The sequence below is a fragment of the Leptinotarsa decemlineata genome, unplaced genomic scaffold (assembly GCF_025532065.1).
Source record: "Leptinotarsa decemlineata unplaced genomic scaffold, Ldec_3_MD MMD2_tig00026328_RagTag_RagTag, whole genome shotgun sequence".
NCBI classification, from domain to species: Eukaryota; Metazoa; Arthropoda; class Insecta; order Coleoptera; family Chrysomelidae; genus Leptinotarsa; species Leptinotarsa decemlineata.
Genome location: NW_027412688.1, coordinates 8,160,788 through 8,185,289, shown reverse-complemented (window position 1 = coordinate 8,185,289; position 24,502 = coordinate 8,160,788). Strand labels below are relative to the sequence as shown.

General features: G+C 35.7%; 1 protein-coding gene across 2 annotated transcripts; it reads right to left on the bottom strand.

Moving 5' to 3' along the window:
- Window positions 1-12,178: 12,178 nt before the first annotated feature.
- Window positions 12,179-16,384, bottom strand: LOC141485399 (uncharacterized). Of its 2 annotated transcripts, XM_074181991.1 has the most exons (4): window positions 16,085-16,384; window positions 15,784-16,023; window positions 12,448-12,522; window positions 12,179-12,385 (listed from the first exon to the last, which is right to left on the bottom strand). In XM_074181991.1, coding segments are annotated over exons 1-4 (579 nt in total). In that variant the 5' UTR covers window positions 16,347-16,384; the 3' UTR covers window positions 12,179-12,383. The 2 variants fall into 2 exon arrangements, with proteins under 2 accessions (XP_074038092.1, XP_074038091.1); XM_074181990.1 differs by lacking the exons at window positions 12,179-12,385; window positions 12,448-12,522 and having other exon boundaries at window positions 12,540-16,023.
- Between the last annotated feature and the right edge of the window lie 8,118 nt (window positions 16,385-24,502).

The following is a 24,502-nucleotide window of genomic DNA, read 5'->3' as shown; positions in this document are numbered from 1 at the left end:
TTGAGTGTATGTTATGATGCTGAGGAGGTGCGAAAACTTCTGGAGCTTAGTGAGAAGTATGAACTCGGTGTGGCATTGTGTCATAAATATTCGTATGGAAGCAGAAATTTGGACGAGTTCTGTGAGCTGATAATTGAAGCAGACTTAAAACAATTCCTTTACGATATATGCACCTACCTACCGCAGAATATCATAGAGAAATATCAATTGGAACCACGGAGTCCCAACCCACAACTGGAAGAATCCTTACATGATGGTGTTTAGAATATTTTAAATGTGTTGTATATGTGATAATCAAATTATGTTTCAATTTATATCCATCTATATATAATTGTTTGATGAATAAAAGGCAGGAAATAATTATTGAGTGTTTTAATATCGAATATTTCATGGTGAATTACATGTCAATCTTATTACAATCCAGTCTGAACAGAACCATTGAGAGCATTATAAGATAAAACAGCATCGTGGAGGATTAGTGCATATACTTTGGTGTTCGCTGGAAACTTCACCTTGCGTGTTTCGAATTCAATTTTGATGTCGACAGTGGATGACTTCATAGCTTCAGGTTGATGGGAGCAGTCGATGATGAATAGTGGGTTGTTGCGAAAGCTGCCAATATCCATCATCGGTTCACTCATAGCTTTATCATAGTAGCTGCGTTGGATTCATATGCATAATAGGCTGATGAGTCTAACTTCTTGTCGAAATCCAGATTCCAACGCTCATATGGGTATACTTCAGAGTTCAGAGATAGTCGAATATTATTAATATTCACATGTATGAATTTCGTTACATCTTTTGATATATTTTCGGAATGGTCGGTGTTTTGAAAGCCGATGATGATGTATCGAGGTCTTTCAAGACTGTTGGTCGTCTTCACGGCCCATATATCTGAGGATGTGTCACGAAGTGTGGGTAATTCATAAAGGTCCCACATACGATAAGCCACCTTCACGTTAGCATTATTACCATTTTTATTGATGCGATTCAATAACTTCAGTTTCTGTCGATCTTCCGGCACAATGTGTCTGATTCTCCATTCTATTTTATTGATTTCCAAATCTGCATCGACTTCCCCAATAAATGAATTTTTGAATGATCGTGCTATAATTAAAATGAGCTCCTGTTTTACATTCAGTATCCCCTTATTGTAATCTTCAGCAAAACCCATGAGATACTTCAAGGGTAATTTACCGCTGAATACATTGCTGACAGAATCCAATATATCTTGTTTATTCACATCAAGACCCCATCCTATCGGTAGTAGCGAATTTGCATGTGTTTGTCCAAATGATATCATCGTTTTCATTGTGGTAGTTATGCCGGGTTTTCGAACAACGGCCACTTGCTCTCCACCCATTTCATAGCGAATTTCGTCGAAGAGGAAGGCGAGGGCGTTATTAGATAGGTAGCACTGCTTCGTGACATCAGATGGTGTGAACTTTCCCTCGATATATATGTAACTATCTGCGATATCGAGTATAAGATCTTGAAAATTGATTGGAATTCTTATTTCATCTGAATTTTTGTAATATGGTGAACCATACGGCTTATATGTATGCTCATGAAGGCTAATGAGGGAATGGTCGAACAGGGGCTCTTCGAACACCTCCAGTTTATCGCTTGTGGTAATGGTCGCCATGTTATTACTATTTTTTATATCGCACCTTCAAGCCAATAGATTTGAGGAAGTTTAAACTACTAGCGCTCAGCCTATATCTTGATCGTTCGGCGGGCATACGTGGAATGAATCGACTTTTAGATTTTTTCTTCTTTAAATGTACATGATTATAGTCTCCACCAAATGCATTACGCTGATTCAACTGCTGCCGCTGCTGCAATCGCTGGATATTGAAGCATAACCCCATTTTTTAGAAACAATTATGGTGAAATCTATAGCTTTATCAATTATTGACATCTGCTCAGCGTTAGGAAATGATAAATAATGAGTTGAGATTTAGTCAACTCCTGCTTTATACTGATTTTTTCACAGATTATCATCGCTCACCATCTTTTTTGCTCAATTGTTTGAATGCTTATCGAGGGTTGTTTTATTATATCAGATTGCATCGATTTGATATCCTTTTCCATATGTTCACATTTTTTTACAATTTCCACTAATTTCAGCCCAAGCGTAATGAGATCTTCCCTGACTGATGCGGAATATTTTTCTACTCCATCTAATCTCAAATTGATTTCATCAATATCAGAATCTAATTCTCCTCTGATCTTCGAGATGTAAAAACCAACATATTCCCGATTAACACAATCCGTACTCTCTTTAGGCTCGGCTATATTTTTCAATCGTTTATTTTCCATATCAAAGTTTCCATCGGAAGTCAATTTAAAACCAACTCCAGGTTTTCCTCGCAAAACATTATTTGAAACTGCCTTACTTCTGCGACCAAACTTGTCGATGCTTGCTCCACTCATTTTTGTGATACACTTATGACGGTCGTCGATGTTGTGAATCAACATATGAGAAATGATGATCGTTATAGCCTAATCAATTCCAATTTAACTATTATTTTTTCACCATTGAAATTGATTAGATTACCATTATCATCCAATATGCGTAAAGTGATATTGTCGAGGTACTTACGACCGCCAGGCTGTATTGGCATATAAATAATATTTTGCGGTTCCTTGGTGAGTTTGTAACCGGGCTCTACATCAATATCAAATTCAAAGATGCTATGGATTTCATCACCATTTGAATATGCTCCAGCTGTGACATTACAATCCACACGAATAATTCTCACCTTATTGATATTTACGGGCAATGTTGATTCATGAGTTTCATCGATGCCAAACACATCGGCTTCGAACCCTAAAAGTTCGGCAATAGTGTTTTCATGTTTGAGATGGATGTAATATTTCGACCTCATTTCACATTTCAGAGTGTTGTTGTTTGCGTGTAGGAGAAATACTCCATCGATATTCTCCTCAGCTCCATTCTCCAATTGCATTTCTTTGGATTTGATGAATTTTTGAATCACCTTATTGATTTCATCAATTTCATATGCTCCAGGTGGAATTTTTATAATGATAGGAGGTGAGTTAGCTTCTTTAGAATAGGCGATAACATTATTTTTCACATCCACATTGAATATGGAGTTGTAGGAATAGAAACCGTGTAAGCCCAGACCATAATTAGCGCCACTATCCAATTCGATGGGTGGGTAGAAGTTGGCGCTCAACTCGCTAGAGTGCCCCGACAATGAAAACGTGCGTGACATGACTGATGAATTTTCATTGACTCATGTCTTTTTATTGCTGACAGCAGAAATTGTGGAGTAATCGTCGTTTTTTAGGTGGTCTGTCCAGATGATCCATCCCATTATGTGTGACTACATTCACATCATTCACTTTACAATAACAACAGAAAATTTTTCTTGTAGGTGGTCCATCATTCACATCGGAATTATTGCTGCTACCGCTGGAATTATTCTGATGGTCTTCGCAGTACTGATACTTCAAGACATCAATATCATTTTGTAGATTTTGTGGTAACTTATCCCATACAGATGCAATTTCATGCGATGCACACCCAATCAACACCTCTTTCGGCATATCAGCGAGTTGTTCTTTACTCATTTTTCGTAAAGTGCGTACTCTGGAATATGCGATCAATGAATGACTCATCCTCTTGATACTTTCCCTATCCTGCGCTGGTGTTATCTCCATGTCTTGCTCTGTAGAAATTCCAAACACAAATGACCACACCATACTGTGTTGAATTGTTGTTTACGCTCATAGTTATATGTGATAATATTGATAGGATTTGAACCCCTATAAAAATAGTGAATCAATTCTTTTGGAGGGGGTAAATCACCGAAACTATCAAAATATTTCACTGAAGTGTCACATTTTCTGTATGCTACCCAATGTGTCCCTTGACCATGTCGACTATCCAAATTTACTATGGCAGATTCATATCGGAGTGGTCCCGATTTTGGCAAATCGTCACGCATATATACCCCCCGAAAATATGGAATCATCATTTTCTCAGCATGATAGTTGAGGTCGATGTTGGAGAGAGCTCTTTGAGGTAGCAAATCTATGAGTTTTTTGAAATTTGAGGTTTCAAATAGACCCCTAATCCTTTACGGTAAGGCTTCAAGTAGATACCGCTTCCTCGTTTACCTAGAGCGATTGCCTCCATGTTTTTATTATGTCGATTTGCCTCACTCAATTGCTCCCTACTCGCTTTCGCTGCTTGTACTGCTTTTGTTATGCCAGCTGTAGCACCGGCTAAACTACCTAGCGCCGATAAACCAGCAAAAATTGGAATGAGTGGTAGTATTCCACCAATTTTAGGAATTGGTATGATTCGCGGTGTGCGAATTTTCTTTTTCCCACCCGCAGCCCGCGTATATTTGCGTGCTGCTTTCAGTGCAATTTCAGCTGCTCTTTTAGAATTTTTGACAACAAATTCACTTCCGCCCGCTTTGTGTAGAACATCACGCACTTTCTTAACGATTCCAGAACCAAAAGCTATCACCTTAGAGTCTTTCAATAGTTTTTTTGATTTTTTTTTCTTGGTAGGACCTTTTTTTTTCTGTATCCGTGACTGTTTGGATGGTGACTCGCAACCCATACCAAATCGCCGTTTCCCCTTCATTATATTCGTAATCAGCCAAGCGGCTCCTTTCTCTCCAATAGATGCGTCTTTTGCCTTGAATCGATTCCAAGCACTTTCTGCAAGCTCCTGATCTGCTCTGTGTCTAGCTGAAAGATTGTTAGGATTTTGTGAATATGCAATATCGTGTTTTCGACATTCAGAATCCAGTTGATTGACACCCGGATCACCTCTCGCCAATCTTTTCTGCAATTTGGTGCCAGGGCCGCAATACTGATAGCCAGGTAAGTGTAATTCGAAAGGTAGATTATTGATGAGGGAATTGACCAATCCCCTACCAGCTTTATTTGAATGCCACTCAGGAGATCTACATCGGCTCATAACCCCCATTTAAATAAAGGAATCGATATAGAGACCTGCTTATATAGTCTCCAACTGTCATACAATGCGCATACTGAAGCAGAAGCTCCAATTTTCCATCGATAATTTCGATGAAAAAGTGGGTGGTGGATCGGAAAGCGGTGTGAAACAGCGTCATGGATCCTTACTTCCACTATCCATTCGCGGTCTGATTATCGGACCTTCCAATTGCGGCAAGACAAATGTTATGATTTCTCTACTGACTCACCCTCTAGGATTACGATTTGCAAATGTTTATCTTTATTCAAAGTCCCTTTATCAACCCAAATACGAGTATTTACGTGAAGTATTATCTCCAATCGAAGGGTTGGGTTTTTACACTTTTGCCAATAATGCAGGTGAAATAGTAGAGCCTTCAGACGCCAAACCTGATTCGATATTCATTTTTGATGATGTTATGTGCGAGAAACAGGATGTTATACGATCATATTTCAGTATGGGTCGTCATAAAAATGTGGATTGTTTCTATTTAGCCCAAACATATTCACGAGTTCCGAAACAATTGATACGAGATAATGCAAATTTTATCGTAATGTTCAAACAAGATGATATGAATCTCAATCATATTTTTTCTGACCACGTGTCACCAGATGTGACATACAAGCAATTTAAAGATATGTGTGCGAGATGTTGGGTGGATAAATATGGATTTTTAGTAATTGATAAGGATCGAGAAGTGCAAGATGGACGTTATCGAAAAGGATTTGATGCTTTCATATATCCTTGACGTTCTTGAAACAATTGAATCATTCGAGTGCTAGATAGTGTGGACGACGCTTCATTGTACACATTCTTGAAGTGAATACATTATGGAGGGAAAAATGATGATGAAATGTGTTTGAAAAGAAAGTTAATTGAAGCAACAGATGCCGTTCGGAAGAAATTCAATTATATCAAGAATAGTCGCTTAGGTGATCAATCAGCACTCGAAAGAATCTATGAGCCAATAATAACACCTTTGAAAGCAATATCTGCCAATACTGGAGGAGCATCTCAAATAAATCAGGTAATGCAGACAACAAAGAGTGCTACACCACTCACCGCCAAAAATATAATCAAAAGTGAGCTAAAAACGAAATTTGAAGAGGCTTTTTCGAAGGATCTTCAAGCTTCTTCATCGACAACTTCAGATTTAGAATCATCTAATGTGCTTGATAATGGTGATGAGGTACAAAAGCACATACAAAAGTTAATATCAGGAAATCCCTCATACGATACCGTCTTTGGAGTACACATGAACACTGAAACGGGAAATTTACAAATGGGTGTAGCTGATGTGGAGTTCATCGATGAGAAAATTGTGTTCAAGAAAAATGGTAAAACTATTGCCACTTATCAGGGTACCCCAAAACTATATAAATTGATATTCATGAAAGTACCATCGGGAAATATCCCCTCTTCCGATATGACCACTTATGGTGATATACTCAAATTAACGAAGGCAGCATATAAATACAATGAAAGAAAACAGGGTCTACTATCAAATAATTGGAAGAAATATCGAGAAATAATCGTACCACTATTATCTAATGGAAACCCACTGCAGAATCCCAGTAGAGAAGGTACCGGTATAATCAAAATACCCACTCAAAAAAAATATATCAGAAATAAGCATATAGATTATGTTTATTGGAATAAACTCGAAGAATTGGTTGATCGCCTTCAATTGCTTTGGAGTTCACGAATGGCTGGACATACCGGGCACGATAATGAAATATTGGCCATAATTGAGGAATTACGTGAAGAAGGATTAGTCTATTGAGCGTAATATAATGAACACAATGTATGAAGCTGACTCAGTTACTCACAGATGATCTAACTATGCATACCACAATTGATAAATTTGGGCGTAGAAGGGGTGGTGTTGGTAAACCACTTGTTGGAAGATCGGGTGTTGGATTCATTCTTACACCACATGGTGATTATGACATTCAGAATAAGCGATTGCAGAATATTGGTGAACCTGTAGACGGTGAAGACTCTGTAACTAAAAGATACGTTGATAATCATATTAAAGAAACCAAGGAATCAACCCTGAACTATTTCGAAGAATTCATTGCGCCAGCGCTACGATACGTCAAAAAAAACATTGATTCAAAAAATACCGAACTGCGAATCATCATTGACAAAAATGCACTCATCACTTCAGCATTAGCTGATCGATTGACTAATATGGAAAAGCGAATTGGTGTTGTAACCGAGTTGGTTGATACTTTTACTGAGCGAGTTATTGAAGTTGAACAGTCAGTTGTTAAACCTGCACGTGAACAGTAGCGAACTGAATTCTCGACTTCATCACTTCGAAGAAGTCATATAGCACTAATATGAGTGATGCAAAATGGCAGGTTGTGAAGGAAATACATAAGCCGGCGCGTCGAAATTTTCCCCGTCGAAAGACAATAATAAAGGGATTTTATGACTTGTGGCAGATGGATCTGATGGAAATGCAACCATATGCTAAAGAAAATAATGGTTATAGGTACATCCTCATAGTTATCAACTGTTATTCAAAGTATGTATGGTCAAGACCACTGAGAAATAAAACAGCTGATTCAGTTACTGCAGCTATGGCGAGTGTGTTGAAAGATGCGAAGCATGTCCCAAGGAACTTACAATCTGATCACGGTACCGAGTTTTATAATTCAAAATTTTCATCGCTAATGAGAGAGCACCGTATTAATCATTACTCAACATTCAGCACAAAAAAGGCTGCAATTGCGGAAAGAGTCATCAGGACGTTGAAAAGTTGGCTTTATAGACAATTTTCACTTCAAGGCCATTACAGTTGGTTGAATATTCTTCCTAAAATTACCAGTCAATATAACAACAAAGTTCATCGTACCATTGGTATGAAGCCCGTAGACGTAAAACCATCCACAAAAATGACAGTTTATGCAAGATCAAAGAAGCAGCATGGAAAACGTGAAAAAAAAGAATTCAAAATTGGAGATATGGTGCGAATCAGTAAGTTTAAAAATGCATTCGCCAAAGGTTATACAGCAAATTTCACTACTGAACTTTTTAAAGTTGTGAAAATTAATAGTACAGAGCCTATAACTTATGAGCTAGAAGATGTGAATGGAGATCCGATAAAAGGTTGCTTTTATAAAATGGAATTGAATAAAGCGAGAGATCCCAATACATATTTGGTTGAGCGAGTTTTGAAAAGGAAAGGACGTCGCCTATTTGTGAAGTGGTTGGGATTCTCTGGAGATCATAACTCTTGGATCGATGAAAGTTCATTAGTTTAATTGAAATATTATTGTAGTAAATGGAAAAATAAAGACAATATGATGAAATTGAATTTTTATTATTGAATATTAAAGCAATTTATTTATTCAACATATAATTTCACATGTATTGAATATTGACATTAGCTGTGATGGGTGGCACTGTAACCAATGGAATATATGTCCGAATAGCGTTACCATATATTTCTCGTCTTTTCACCTGATCTTCACTGTTCAAACACCAACAATCCCGGAAGTGAATGTTCTCATCGGGATAGAAATCACCAACATTTTCACATAATATCAATCCACTTCTGTAGTGGTGGGGTTACCACCTCTACAAGAAAAAAAAACATATAAAAATCGACTCGCAACTCTAAACTCCAATTACTATTCACTAGTGCTAGTAGTACCTTTGACGAAACTTATCGAAAAATAAAAAAAAATGAACGCTAAAAAAATCAATGAAGTTTTGATGAGATTGTCTCTCGAAGACGAAAATAATCGGTTTTCTGATGAAGATGATGAACTTCCCCCCAACGACATTATTGATGAAGAGGATGAACTTCCCATCGACGTTATTGAAGAAGAGGATGATATCGTCGAAGGAGGGGATTACATAATCGACATCGTAGATGACATCGACGTAGAAGAAGACGGTGTAGCCATGGTAGATGAGGGTATCGATGTAGAAGAAGACGGTGTAGCCATGGTAGATGAGGGTATCGACGATGACCCGGCGACTGACAATGGGAACATCATTATAGGAAGTCGTTGGTTGAATGTCAGTGATACGGTGGAAAATAATTTAGATTTATATTGTGTTACGGACTCTCATGTTCGTATACGAACCATTGATGATACCATCTACATGTTATGTTGGTGCTGTTTTAGGTTTTATTCCCATCGAAATAATAATGGGGGTGAGTATCAACATATTGATATCCATTACACTATTTCGATGATGGGGATGACGCAAACTTTTTGCGAAGCTTGTGACAGGCCACTGACGAACTTTCGTCGATTGGATGTTTGCATAATTTGTAACCATGTACCCTCACAATGATTTGTTTTAATAAATATTATATATTTTTTATTGTTGTTGTTTTTTTTTGTTTAACACTAAACCTTTTGATGGAAAAAAATCAAATCCTTCTCAAAAAAAAATTATTGACACAAATAGTGGATGAACTGAAGTGTATGGTTAGATATCCAAACTGTTACTAGTTGATTTCGAATATATCTTCCAATGATTCGTTGAATGTATTGGACTTCTCTATTTTTTTCTATCAGATATGAGTGATACATATGGGTAATTAGCTTTAAAAAAAATATTGGGTTAGGTTGAACACTGCCCCAAACCACCCAGTATTCCGTGTGCACCAACCAGATTATGTGCACTCCGAGAAAACTAACCTAACCCAACCATTTTAATCGTCATCTATAATGATTATGTCAGGATCCGGAGAGTCGGGTATCTCGAGGGGGTCATCGAATTGATTTTGTTCTCCGACTTGATCATCCAAATACGGCTCCATAATGTCGGGGCTGGGTGATTCTTCCCGAACTATCAGAAAAAACTCGTTCATCACCCCAAAGTCGGCATCTGGATCCATTGGGTCATCAAATTGGCCATACTCATCAGCTTCATATTCGAAATAACGTCGTTCCTCATTCAAATCAATGGTGGTATCTGAATACCCATCGAAGTCGTCCGGACACGTTGAAGTGATATCTTGCACTTGGATATCTCCATAGGACGAACTCTCGGGAGAATCGACATGAGGCTCACTTGAGGAATCAGCTTCCTGCACAATTGGAGTTACTCGATTCATGATGAGTGAACAAGTCTATATGAGTTATTGAGAATGCAACCTTTTATATATGATTTGTAGAAGGAGGGAGAGTGGAGGGGGTGATGGAGGGGGTGATGGAGGGAGTAGAAGTATTTGTTAAATGAATCATAATATGAGGGATGAAAATGAAAAAACAGATGTGGTCAGCTTCGCTCCGCTTCGCTCCGCTCCGCTTAGAAAATTTTTCGACCCGCCAATTGAATTAATTCGCGATCGCCGTTGAAATTATTCTGCGGATTCGCGAATTTGCGGTCACGGCCACGGATCCGCGGATAGCCCGCCGATAAAACCGCGGGTCCGCGGCCAAGGCCGCGGGTCAACCGCACAGTTAACAATACCTTAGGAGTTGAGAATATGTAGTTTATTCCCAGATATCGTACATCACATGTATATATTAAGTAAAACATCACATATATATGAAATAAAATACACTATTTTCTCTATAGATCATCATCAATTGGTTCTTTTTGCAATCCGCTCAGGAGAAAAATTTCACCTAAACTGACCTAACCTAACCAACTGTATGCAATCATTTATATTCACATCTACTTATTTGAACACACTAAATGATAGTTACTTCCATTATTCATCTATTCTTTCCTGTTTTTTTTTTCATTAGCCAGCTGCCACACCCTTATAAACGACAACCATCAGAAGTCGCAACTTGTGTGAGCTAATGACTAATGATGTAACGTCTATTTGTTGAACTACTCTAATGAATAATTTCTTTCATTATTTATATGTGGAAACGTCACATTCGAATTGAATGATGCTGAGGGATGGGGCAAGGTTTTTAGCTTCTTTATTATTAATCAAACTCATTAGTTTTACCATACAAAGTTTATTTCTCCTAGATCTTATTTTGCACTAACTCATATTGCAAATAAATACTAACATAGATTGTACTATTTCTGTGGTTAATTTCTACATGCTAAATATGGCTAGAACATGACTAGATTAAAGGAATAAATACTGCCCCAACCTCGCAGTATTCTGTGTGCAACAACCAAAGTATATGCACTCCTTTCAATTCCTTGTTTATTTTTTATTTAATTTCATCATGAAAAAAATTACAACCTTAAAATTAACATGCAAAAAATATTTTATAAACAACTTAAATATATCTTAAAATTAACATGCACTACATATATACATATATTTACAAATCCATCGGTAAGCCGGCAATCATGTCCTTCCATCGCCGCACCCGAGGCTCGTACTTCTCAATGTAAGCCACTAGCTCGCCTTCAAGTTGATCTTCTTTGCGAAGATCCGCTTCAATGCGAGACAGCTGCTTATCTAATTCCCGCTTCTGAGCCTGAATGCCTTCAATTTTTGCACTCATGGCTCGGCGGCGGGAATCGCACTCACCTCGACGCTGTCGCTTCTTGCTCAATTCATCCATCACAGATCGCATGTATGAGAAAGAATTAACAACTTTCCGGTCCTCACATGTGCTCTGTGACAGAGGAACTTCCGCAGCGACCTCTCGTGTGGGCGAAGGAATGTTTTCCTCAGGGAGGGCTGGTGAGGTTGATCTCCCATCCTGATGTAAAGGAGACGGACTAGCTTCCCGATGGACATCTACAACCACTTGCACCTGGTGGACGGGTGCTACAAGGGAGGATGGTCCAGCTTTAGATATTTCCGAAGAACGGGTTGCTTCCGGCCAAGCTCTAATGGCCGTGTTTCTTTCACACCTTTTTCTGAAGACGCTCAGTTTATCGCCCTTCCTCCGGATTGATGGCTTCGACTTCGACTTCGCGGATGGTGGTTTCGTCTTCTTGGAACTCCGCTCTTCAGACTTCACCACCTTGTTGTTGGCCCGTATCCGCTTCTTCGGGTTTTCAAACTCATCCTCGGAGTCGATCTGGGATAACACACCAGGTAGCTGTGCCAACATCACATCTTCCACATCCGATAGATCTAGAAGATCTGGCAGTGGTTCCTCCAAGTTTGGATTCAACGTCTCCAACAACCCTTCCAAACTCTGAGACGACGGTACCGCCTCGATGGATAGGTCCATCATTGATTCCGCTTCCTGGTCTGGGTTGAAATCACGAAAGAGGGACTTGACATTGGAAGTCGTCGGAGCCATCGTTGCCATCTGGGTCCTAGGTGGCTGGATCACCACGTCCTGATGGACAACCACCCTCCTGCGCATGGCTTCATCTAGCTGGGCTTCAGATAGCGGGGTTCCAGCCATTAACCCCTTCCTGCGCATGATCTCCCTCTCTTGGGCTTCAGTACGAATGGTTCCATCCATCAGGGCAGCTCGTAAGAAAGACATGCTTCTGAAAAAAATAAAATATAAGTCAATACAATATATATATAGTTATTGAAATTATGAACTTACATTGAATCGAAAAAAATTCCACTGGAAGCAGGTTGGCTCGACTGGGCACTGGAGGTAAGTTCACTCGAAGGACTACTGCAAGCGAATGATTTACTCTGGCCTCCTCTCGCATTTTAAAAGGATAAGCTCCACCCACTTCCCTCTCTATAACCCCACCATCAGTTGTGCACTGTGTGGGGGTTGTGGTGGGGGTGAAGTGGGAGAGAACGATAACATTCATTAACTATATTCAATTGGTATGAATTTTCCAATTATTGTTGAACATTACAAAAATGGGTATATATATTTTTAATATTCAATTAGTCAATTGCTCTTCCAATAATTTAATGAGTAGATCTAATTTTCCATTGCCGACATTGCTTTCATCTTTCAACACTTCCAAAAAAATTCTGAAATTCTGATTGGGGCATGTTTGATAAAACTCAATGTCGTTATGTCCCCAAGGTAATGTCTTGGTGGTATTAGGTATTATGAACCTTTTATCATCCTTATGTGATAGAGCAACTTTATTGCACATCAATGTATATACTTCATGTAAATCACTTCGAAATATATTCATCTTTCGCAATATTGTACCACCTGTTTCAACAATCTTTATGTAATCATCAACTGATATTTGATTTCTTATAACGGATTTTTTGATACCTTTTGCCTTCTTTATTTCATCTGATACACTTTGAACGTGATAAGCTTTGGCACCTGTGCCGTGGAAACTAATGATGGGATCACTCGGGAGTTCATCCTTCATCTTTCCAAGTATCGATTTCGTTACTGGCACATTGAATTTATTATTCATCACATAGTTGGAAGTGTCAAATTTATCAATGTTCTCACTCATGAAATCATAGAAATTATCAGTCATTATTTTCAATATCAAAGAATCCGTATCGGTATATAGAAGAGAAGCTTGAGATCCGTAATGCTTTTTGATGACGTCATAGAAAAAGTCGTAGATAACAGTTTTCGACATATCCAATATGCAAAATCCCAGATATAATGGTTTATTGTAGCAAACCTTAACTCTACCCATATGAATGGCGACAAAGTCTTCCGAAAATATAGATAATGTTTTGAAATTGGGACGAGCTATAAGAGCGTTGGCACCCATACCTCTTCTTATAGATTCCCAATGTGTAACAATGCGAATGTCTCTTCTATTATTAACATTCTCCATTGTTTTACCATATATGGAATTCACGTTTAGTTTGAAATAGTTCTTCTCAAACTTATTCTTGGCATTATTTCTTAGGGTTGTATTCAAATCAATATATTTCTTCAACCATGGTGATTGATTGAATCTGAGAATTCTATGAGTTCTCATCACCATCAAACCATTACGAACCGCCTGTTTCAAATTTCTATAGTGAACAATATATTTTTTTTTATCATTCAAATTTGGTATGAGTTTGGGTATTTTAGACTTTGAACCAGGTGGTATAATGCTCTCCACCAAAAATGGCAAATCTGAATGTAAATCGTGCAATTCTATAGGATAGTGCACATCTACTTCAAGAATGTATCCTTGACAGCCATCATCTGGGATGCTATTGATATCTAGCTGACTTATTTCATCGGCGGTCAACCAAGTGAATCCGTCAACAGGTAGTGATTGACACATACTATGGCCATATAGATTGGTTGCATCCAAATACATTATGAAGGATGAAGGTTCGTTGGGATTATAATTCGGAAGAAATTGATTATTTGCAATATGCTTCCTTTCCGAACATTGGCTAACACCGCCACGTATACCATTTTGGAAAAAATGCACCATATCGATATCAGTTAGTAATTCTAACTCGACCCCTGTAAACTTCAACATAGCATCCCAAGATAGACCTGGAGATGTGAAATAATGAGCAGGATCCAATTTGTATGTACCCAAACTCATATTTCTGAAATTTTCAAAAATATCACACAACAACAGAACATCAGATTTCAAGTAAATGTCAGAATATTCACCTGAATCCCGACAATTGAACATGCCCCATACCTGTTTCACTCTATCATAATCCTCATCAGAAATATGCTTCTCATTCAGTTTATCATAAAAGTCCAACTTCGATGGTATACTTGAATAATTCAATTTATCCAGACAATCGATAAAGTTATAAGGAAAAACACCTTTCTGCCTCATTAGCTGAAATTTATCATTTTCTGGAAAATATTTTTTAGTTTCAACAAAATGTTTTTCATCCAAATTATCACCCAACTCTTGTAGAGATGCAGCCAAAAATTTGAAGCTGTCCACAAATCTCAATTTCAAATATTTTTTTTTTATTTGACCATTTCGATACAATGTATTTTCCATGAATAGATGTTTCGTGAAAGAAACATATTTCTCTTTAGTTTGAGCGATGACATCAACTTTATTTTTATCGGTACATAACTCCTTTATGAATAAGTGGCAGTCATACCCGCTGAGATTATGGAAAATGATTGGAATGAATTCGGGCAATTTGAAATTGAGATTACAAATGGAATGAGTAGCTCCATTTCTTTTTTTCCCCGTTAGATGGCAATGATCACGTACTTTAATATCACCCTCTTCAAATTTATTTCCACATATCCCACATGTGGTGGCAATATTGAAGTCATGCTCTTCCTCAGCAGTCAAAGGACTCATCGGAACCACATTTTTCAAATATTTGTGATAAATATTGGTTACGTCAGCCTCCAAGTTTGAAACAAATACTTTAGCTGCATCAGCACCTCTGTATAATACAAATTTGGAGATTGAATCATCGAAAGAACACTTTATGATATATGAGAAAGCATATGGTTCATGAAGATAAGTTTTATTTGTGAAAGAGTGTGCAGGATTTGGTTCATTTGTGTGCACTGGTTTCAAAATAGATTCAAAATCAGCATACACAACGAATGGAACTTTCAATTGTTTTTCGAAATTTTCAAATTTCAAAATATTTTCAGGTACACATTTACCAAATTTGTCAATTCTTAAATTAGTGTTCGGTGTTGTTGTTGATATGTGATTACAATCATTTAACTGGTGTCGCAATAAAGCCCGCTCATCGCTAAAGTACAATAAACAACCATCACAAAAATATTTTTTGTGGTGGTGTGCAGATATTTGGAATGATACTAGTCTCGATAAATCCTTTATCCAACAATAATGACTATTACCAGATTCGTCTGTGATATTCAATAGATTCACGTGACTGTTAAGCCTAGATTTTGAATAATGTAATGGGCCTACAACTTCATATTCGATTTTGCCATTTTTGAAAGTGTTCTCCAACCCATAAACATTGATAGAGCAATTATTCATAACCTCAAATTTAGGGATATCTTTCAACTTAACTGGAAATTCCATACCTGCTACATTCAATACGGTTGAAAAGTGCGGGTATGACGAAAGTTCACACACTCTCGCACTGGCAGGATATAAAGCTGAAGTCACAGCCCATGCAAAGCAGTAATGGTCCTGATTCACAACATTCACCACACTTTTCTTGGACTCGATGAATTTGGGAAGTTTGATGTAAGAAGATCCACCAAGGGGGCTAAACTTATTAACATTCACCTCCAAATACAAAATTTTCTCAATTGTCCAACCTGAAAACAGAGATTATTTTTCGACACACTCAATTGATGATGTTTAGAATAGATCATATACCTGAATCTCGATGTTGAAATTCCATCGCTTGGGCAGTCAAACTATCAGCAAAATTGTTATATACCACATTCAAATCATTCGATTGATCAATAACTTGATTGGAACTATTGAATGCTTTAACATCACAGTACTCTTTAGTTTGTAGATTGTAGCGCCCAAACACCTCCATATTCACTTTCACAATTTTATGAATGACCAACACTTCTTCCAGTAGTTTCAACACTTTCTGCTTCAATTCATTGAAGAATGTGTTGTAATCCATATGGTGATTTTGACTATCCACCCTATAGCTCACAATTCTACACTACACTTATGGTCCTCCATAATTCATCAACGTACATGAATCGCGCTGATGACGACGCAGGTTGTCACTGCGTGTGAAATTTTTCCCACATTCGTTGCACATATACATTTTGTATGAAATTATATGAACTGAGTGAAACATTCACATCGCACTCCCGTTAAAAGTATTTCCCCCCACCACTACATGTTCAAGGTTATATGACATGCATATATATCAAGGTCGTAAGATGCTCTCCAAGGTTGAACCTCAAGGTCACATATTAGGAATAGCTTGAATTCTCAAGTTCAAATTTCATGTTCGAAGTTATATAGCATACACATAGCTCAAGGTTGATCTTGAAGGTAAAGCACAAGTTCAGAGTCATGTATTGCAGATATAATGGATAAAATGAAGATCATATGATGTGACATCTTTCAAGGTTTAACATCGAGGTCACGTATTGAGCAAGGATAAATCTCAAGGTCGAATCGCATGGTCATATTGAACGTGCATAATGCAAGATCATGAGGTATCTTTCAAGACCAAACTTCAAGGTCACATATCGAGGAACAGACTCAAATCTCAAGGTCGACACCTATGATCAAGGTCATATCATCTGACACGTAACTGAAGGTCATATGACATCATTCAAGGACAAGGTCAAATGGTGGGGGGAGGTCCTCAAGCGGCCTTAGACAACTACTCCGATCGACTTTCCACACGAGTACTTTTATTCATAAAATTGTCCAAGTAACCTTAATTTGTTGAAAAATATTGAAAAATATCTGTCATTTCAAAGTTTTGGGGTGTGGACCATCGGGGGTAGTCCGTTCCTGACTTTGTAGCAAAACAACTGACTCCTGCATGAAAGCTCATCGAAGGAATTCATTTGTTTAGTAAATTACCAAAATTTGGATGATTTTGAATATTCACTTGAAAAGGTATCAAAGAAAAACATTTTTCATTTTGTAACTTCGAGGGCCCGTTACTTGGTAACGAAGGATTTTAGGAAAAAAAGTTATATGAAGTACTGGTGATATTTTGACCCCATCTATACATTCCCGAGAGGAAAAGAGGAAGTCCAGGGACACCCTGTATAAATTAAGAAGTAACCAGAATAGTAGGCAATACTGATCTGTTTAAATGAATTCAGTGAAAAAACCTAGCTGTCCAGCCAAGTCTAGTAAGATATCCATGAGTTCTAGCTTGGCAGAAATATCACACCACACACACACACCAGCGTTGGAGGAAAGTAAAGTATTTACCTATACCATTTCTAAATAATATATGCATATATTAATGAAAGTATCCAAGACCTGAACAAAACACTCAAAATTAAATTCTGAATCAAAAACTCGAGTCTGCAGAAATACAGTGACCTGCAACAGTAAATTGACATTTGCCGAATATGTTCGTATATTCTCTTTGAATAGTTCATTGTAGATTTGAGGAATTTTCTATTTTGGCAATTGATATATATATATATATATATATATATATATATATATATATATATATATATATATATATATAATTTTTGAATTAAACATTGTATAATATCAATTGTGTCTTTATATATATATATATATATATATATATATATATATATATATATATATATATATATATATATATATATATATAATTTTTGAATTAAACATTGTCTAATATCAATTGTGTCTTTTTCCAAATTTATTCACAGGAAAATTTACAAGAAAAGTCAAGTTTGGGTAAGTAATTGTTGTGTTTGTGCCTGAATCCACCTGAGAAGTTGAGAAAAATCTCTGTACACTGAAGTATAGGATTTAAACTCAACATAAGAGTCAAGCCGAGTAAAATTTTCATCACAAGTAATAATAATAATAATAATAATAAAAATTGAAAATTTAGATTTTTCAAGAAAAACAAACCCAAATCAAATTTAAACCATTTAACAACATCATCATCATATAATAATATATAACCATTATTCATTAGCTATAACATCTCTGCAGATATTAAATGTATGTATATAAACTCATATTCATCTGTGCTATATAATATAATTCAATTAGGTATAATTTTATTTAATATACATTAATTTTTCACTTAGTTTTATTTCTATTTTTTCATTATAGTCTTAATTGTAATTCCACAAACATGTGTGTATAATAGTTCTGTGGATATTGTTATGTTTATTCATTTTTATACCCAAATCTGATATTTCTGATATCATTATTATTATTCCAAGTGATTCAAACTTTTGGGGTTGAATGAATCCATTTTGTGATATAAATCCCACCACTCGATATAGAACCAAACAACCCTATATTTAGAGTTCTTCGTCAATTCCAACACTTTCTTTGGAAAAAAATTATGAACCGGAAGGCTAAATGTAATAGGCCCATTAGGCTGATGGGTTTTTCGATGGTAGTAAGCTGAACTTGGCGACGACGTAAAGCTTTATTTCTTCTTCGAAACAAGAATTCCTTGAATAATGATAATTAAAGTATTACCCAAGTGGCATAAACCACTGTAAAACAAAAGCAACTTTTCAGTGGGTTATAGTCAGTTATGAATTTACCATTGATATTATTAAAATATGTACTCAATTTTTTGTACCTACTTTGATTAAAGTACAGGTTACTGATGAAAAGTTATTGACTTAAATAAATTATAAATCGGTTGAACAAATTCGTCATTTGAATATGGCGAAATAAACTTATTATTTGAAGCAAAACTGACGATTTTTTAATTTCGAAATGATAATTCATTGAGTGAAAATGATTTAGTTCATTAGTTTCATTCAATTATTTTCGTTTATTTGACTCTAAAATCACATATTCAGTTAAATTCAATAATATACTGGATGTATGAAACTTGACATATTGTTTCCATTCTAGAATATCTTATAATCTAATCAATTACGTAATTGGATTGAGTGATTTTACTGATTTGAACTAAAGATAAATTATAAGGTTTGATTGAAAACGCTGCCCATTTGAGTCATGGGAATAAAATAAACTAGCAATGAATTGGTATATTCGATTCAAGAGAATATTTATCAATTTCAAATTATGTCACACGGAATTCAAGCATATACCTTATGAATGTTTTGAAAAAACTAGATACTTTCGTACATGGACATATTACTAAATTGCCAATGAAAATGAAATTTTACTTCCTGAAGACGAGCTGAAAAATGATTACACACTTGTATGTTGGGTCTGAGAGATTTCCTAATTTTTTTATTAGGAATTTCATGGAATATCGAATTCGTTATATCTGTTTTTTTTAGCAAGCTGAAACATAATTGAAAATTATATTTTCAGAACTGATTACTGCAAATCACTCATTCGATTATAATCATTTTTCATGTTGAAACAATTACCCAAATTATGTAAAAATTCTTTTATTTTTTATTAAAGTCATATGAAGCCTTCTTAATTTCAGGCGATTTGCTAGTCTAGTTCCGTTAATTTATCTAATACATCAATACCCTATTCTTAAACAACTGAAACATGTGGCTCAGCGATTATCATCATTGAAATTACTGGGACAAAAAATTGCAAGAAAAAAACTAAAACATTCATTTCAATAATTTACAGAATGACATTTTTAACAATCACGATACTAAATTGAAACTAATCAATACTAAATCCCAGCAATTTTTTCTGTGTAGGCTTTTCTTCTTTTTTTTTGAATATTGCTTGAATTCATTTCGTTATTGATAAATTTATATATCACGTTTCGATGAAAGCTGCATAGTAATTTTATTATTATAGTAACGCTATTTCTATATTCTCATTATATTTGCCAAATATTTTTTTGACCCGGAAAAATTTAAACCAATAAGTAATATTTTTGATGCTAATGTTTTGTGGAGGGGTTGAAGTTTCAGATTTTTTCTAGGTTTCCACTCTGAGCAATTTTTATGAGTTAGTACTCATTGGAGTCTTCAGAATGTGAGGTCATTTTTTTAGTTCGTCTATATACAAATATTTTGTAGAATTGTGAATGGTAATAAACATAAAAGTGTCAGAAATCTTTTAGCCCAACTGTTATTACCTTTTATAATACCCGCAAAGTATTATAGAAAAATGATGTGATATATGTACTTAGGAATAAGCCTTCCACTATGGCTAATAATAAAATTGCATCCGACCAAACAAGATTGCAGCAAGAACACTATAAAAAAAATCAAAATCAATTAGATGACCGTATAAGAAATGGAGATTTCTCAAAACCGATCAAATATATAAATAGTAAATCTACTATTGTTAATGAAGTTGGGCATCAGCTTCAAAAAACTAACTCATCACCCCTATATACAATTCAATGTAAATATTATTTAAGTGAGTGCTCAGTTTTTTTAATAAAATTGATCAGATCAGAGGTAGTATATTGCACTTCAATCCTGAATTGATTTCAATTAGCGAAGCAAGAATGACTCCAGAAATCGAGAGTTCGGAAATTGAAATATTAGGTTACCGTTTGATTAGATGTGATTCTAATAGTCGGTATACAGGAGGTGTTATCACATGTGTTAACCCTAATGTTAATTATTTGGTTTATAAAAACATTATACTAGATAATACATATTTGTGTAAAACTATTAAAGTAAATATTGGGTATAGTCAGCGGTTGGTAAGATGTTTCTATCGATCGCCCTCAAGCTTTGAGGTTAATTTTTTAGAAAATTTTAAAAATAATGTATGTGATAGTAGTTGGAGATTGCAATTTTAATTTGTTGAATAATGATTTTTATACAGTGAAATTTAAATTTTTCTTTAATTTCACTAGTTCACTTTAATTTCACAGCGGTTGGTAAGATGTTTGTATCGATCGCCTTCAAGCTTTGAGGTTAATTTTTTAGAAAATTTTGAAAATAATGTATGTGATAGTAGTTGGAGATTGCAATTTTGATTTGTTGAATAATGATTTTTATACAGTGAAATTTAAATTTTTCTTTAATTTCACTAGTTCACTTTAATTTCACAGCGGTTGGTAAGATGTTTGTATCGATCGCCCTCAAGCTTTGAGGTTAATTTTTTAGAAAATTTTAAAAATAATGTATGTGATAGTAGTTGGATATTGCAATTTTAATTTGTTGAATAATGATTTTTATACAGTGAAATTTAAATTTTTCTTTAATTTCACTAGTTCGGACTTCCATTGTCTACTATATAAAATTATTCAAAATCTCTGAAACAACTAAAAAAAAAGAATTGAAAATGAATAGCTGAAAATAACAATTATATTAACCAAAATAAACCTGAAATGAAATAATAGTGAAATAAAATACTAGTAAAAATAGAACAATTGAATAAATAAAAATAAAGAAATGGAAAAAGAAAATAAAAATAAGAAGTGGAGAGATTCCAAGTCACGTTAGTTCACGACGTTTCGATTATTAGTATCTACAATCGTCTTCGGGTGATGACTGGACTGATTCCTCCGAGAGATGACTATTTATAGGTCGTTTGAGTACTTTCACTTATCCCCGCTTTCCATTTTCCGCTTCACTGGTTCCGTGGGAGATGACCGTTTTGGCGGGAGTTGACCATTTTTCGCTTGATGATGAGTTTCCAAATGTTGCGTATTTCTACGCTGGCTTGGCTGAATGCGTTGTTGGACAACATGTATGCGGCTTCCTTGAGTTTTCTCCTAAATCAATGTTCCTCTCTGTGCAAGATATCAGCTTGGGACCACTCGATATTGTGTTGATGGGTCCAAACATGGTCTGCTATTCCTGATTTGCCGGTTTCCCCTCGCTGTGTGTGTTTCTTGTGCTCGGCAATGCGAACATTCAATGGCCTCTTAGTTTCACCAATATAGGATTTTCCGCACTTACAGGGTATCCGGTAAATGCAATTCTTGGAATCGCAGTCCGCGTTTGGTGGCCTGGTTTTCGTGAGGCTACTACGGATAGTGTTATATCTATTCGTAGCACTATCCGTAGCAGCCTCACGAAAACCAGGCCACCAAACGCGGACTGCGATTCCAAGAATTGCATTTACCGGATACCCTGTGAGTGCGGAAAATCCTATATTGGTGAAACTAAGAGGCCATTGAATGTTCGCATTGCCGAGCACAAGAAACACACACAGCGAGGGGAAACCGGCAAATCAGGAATAGCAGACCATGTTTGGACCCATCAACACAACATCGAGTGGTCCCAAGCTGAGATTTTGCACAGAGAGGAACATTGGTTCAGGAGAAAATTCAAGGAAGCCGCATACATGTTGTCCAACAACGTATTCAGCCAAGCCAGCGTAGAAATACGCAACATATGGAAACCCATAATCAAGCGAAAAATGGCCAACACCCTCCAAAACGGTCATCTCCCACGGAACCAGTGAAAGTGGAAGGATAAGTGAAAGTACTCAAACGACCTATAAATAGTTATCTCTCGGAGGAATCAGTCCAGTCATCACCCGAAGACGATTGTAGATACTAACAATCGAAACGTCGTGAACTAACGTGACTTGGAATCTCTCCACTTCTTATTTTTATTTTCTTTTTTCATTTCTTTATTTTTATTTATTCAATTGTTCTATTTTTACCTGTATTTTATTTCACTATTATTTCATTTCAGGTTTATTTTGGGTAATATAATTGTTATTTTCAGCTATTCATTTTCAATTCTTCTTTTTTAGTTGTTTCAGGGATTTCAAATCATTTCATATAGTAATTAATGAATCGAAGAGGTTTTGTATTAAAGTGTATAATATTTTATTTTATTTTAATTATACGGTCTCCCGAAGATACACAAAGATGGTACTCCAATCAGACCAGTGGTAAGCTTTTACAATACTCCTGTCTCTATCTTGTCAACATTTGTCTTACAAGTGATAAAACATGTAACCAACTACAAACCTGCCAATTCAGTAAGTAACACTTTAGATTTAATTAAAAAAATCAAAAACTTTCAACCTAATTCCAACACCCTCATGATATCCTTTGATGTCAGCAACTTGTTCACTTCTGTTCCAAAATCTGAAACCCTACTTTTAGTTTCTAACTTGCTTTCTCAACATTTAACTTCTGACTCCACCAAAACAGATATATTAACTTTACTTAAATTTTGCATTTCCCAAGATTTTTTTGTCTTTAACAATAAATTTTACAGTCAACCTGAAGGCCTAGCAATGGGTAACCCTCTTTCACCTTTCCTGGCTGACATTTTCATGGAAAATTTAGAAAATTCATTCATAATTAATAAAATTGATAAGATTCTCAGTTGGCACAGATATGTTGGTGACTGCTTGGTTTTCATAGATGGCAACTCTAATGTAGCACATGATATCCTTGACTCCTTAAATAACTTACATCCCAAAATCAAATTTACACTTGAAATAGAACAAGACAATAAATTAAACTTTTTAGATCTGACTATAACAAAAACTAACAACAAACTAGATTTTTCCATTTACAGAAAACCAACCCAGACTGATCATGTCATTCCTTTCAATTCATTTCATCCCATGCAACATAAAATGGCTTCCTTCAATTGCTATGTTAACAGATTGTTGAACATTCCTTTATCTCCCTCCAATTTCAATTTAGAATTAAATACTTTAAAACAGATTGCTGTCAACAGTGGTTATCAACCATCCATTATTCACAAATTAATTAGTAAATTTAAACTCAGATCAGATAGAAGATTGGCCTTTAACTCCACCTCCTTAGTTAATTCACCTTCTGTGAGATATTTTTCCTTACCTTATTTTGATCAAAATATGTGTAATGTTATTTCCAAATTTATAGAAAATACCATACCTGGTACAGAAATTTCCTTTAAATCTCAAAACAACTTAAGTAACTTTCTAGTAAATTCTAAAGACAAAATCAACAAATTAAACAGAAGTGGAGTCTACAAGCTTAACTGTTCTGATTGTTCGGCATCTTACATTGGTAGAACCTGTAGACCTCTTTTCACTCGTATTAATGAACATATAAAAAAACCTGATAAATCTGCTTTTGGCCACCACATAAAATTTCACAATCACAACTTTAGTCCCAATAGAAATTCGAAAATATTACATAAAATAGATAATAAAAATTTCCTTAGACTTGAATTGTTTGAAGAGTTGGAGATTTCTAAAGAACTTTCCAACAATGATCATTGTTTGAATACTCAAGTAAACTTGAAC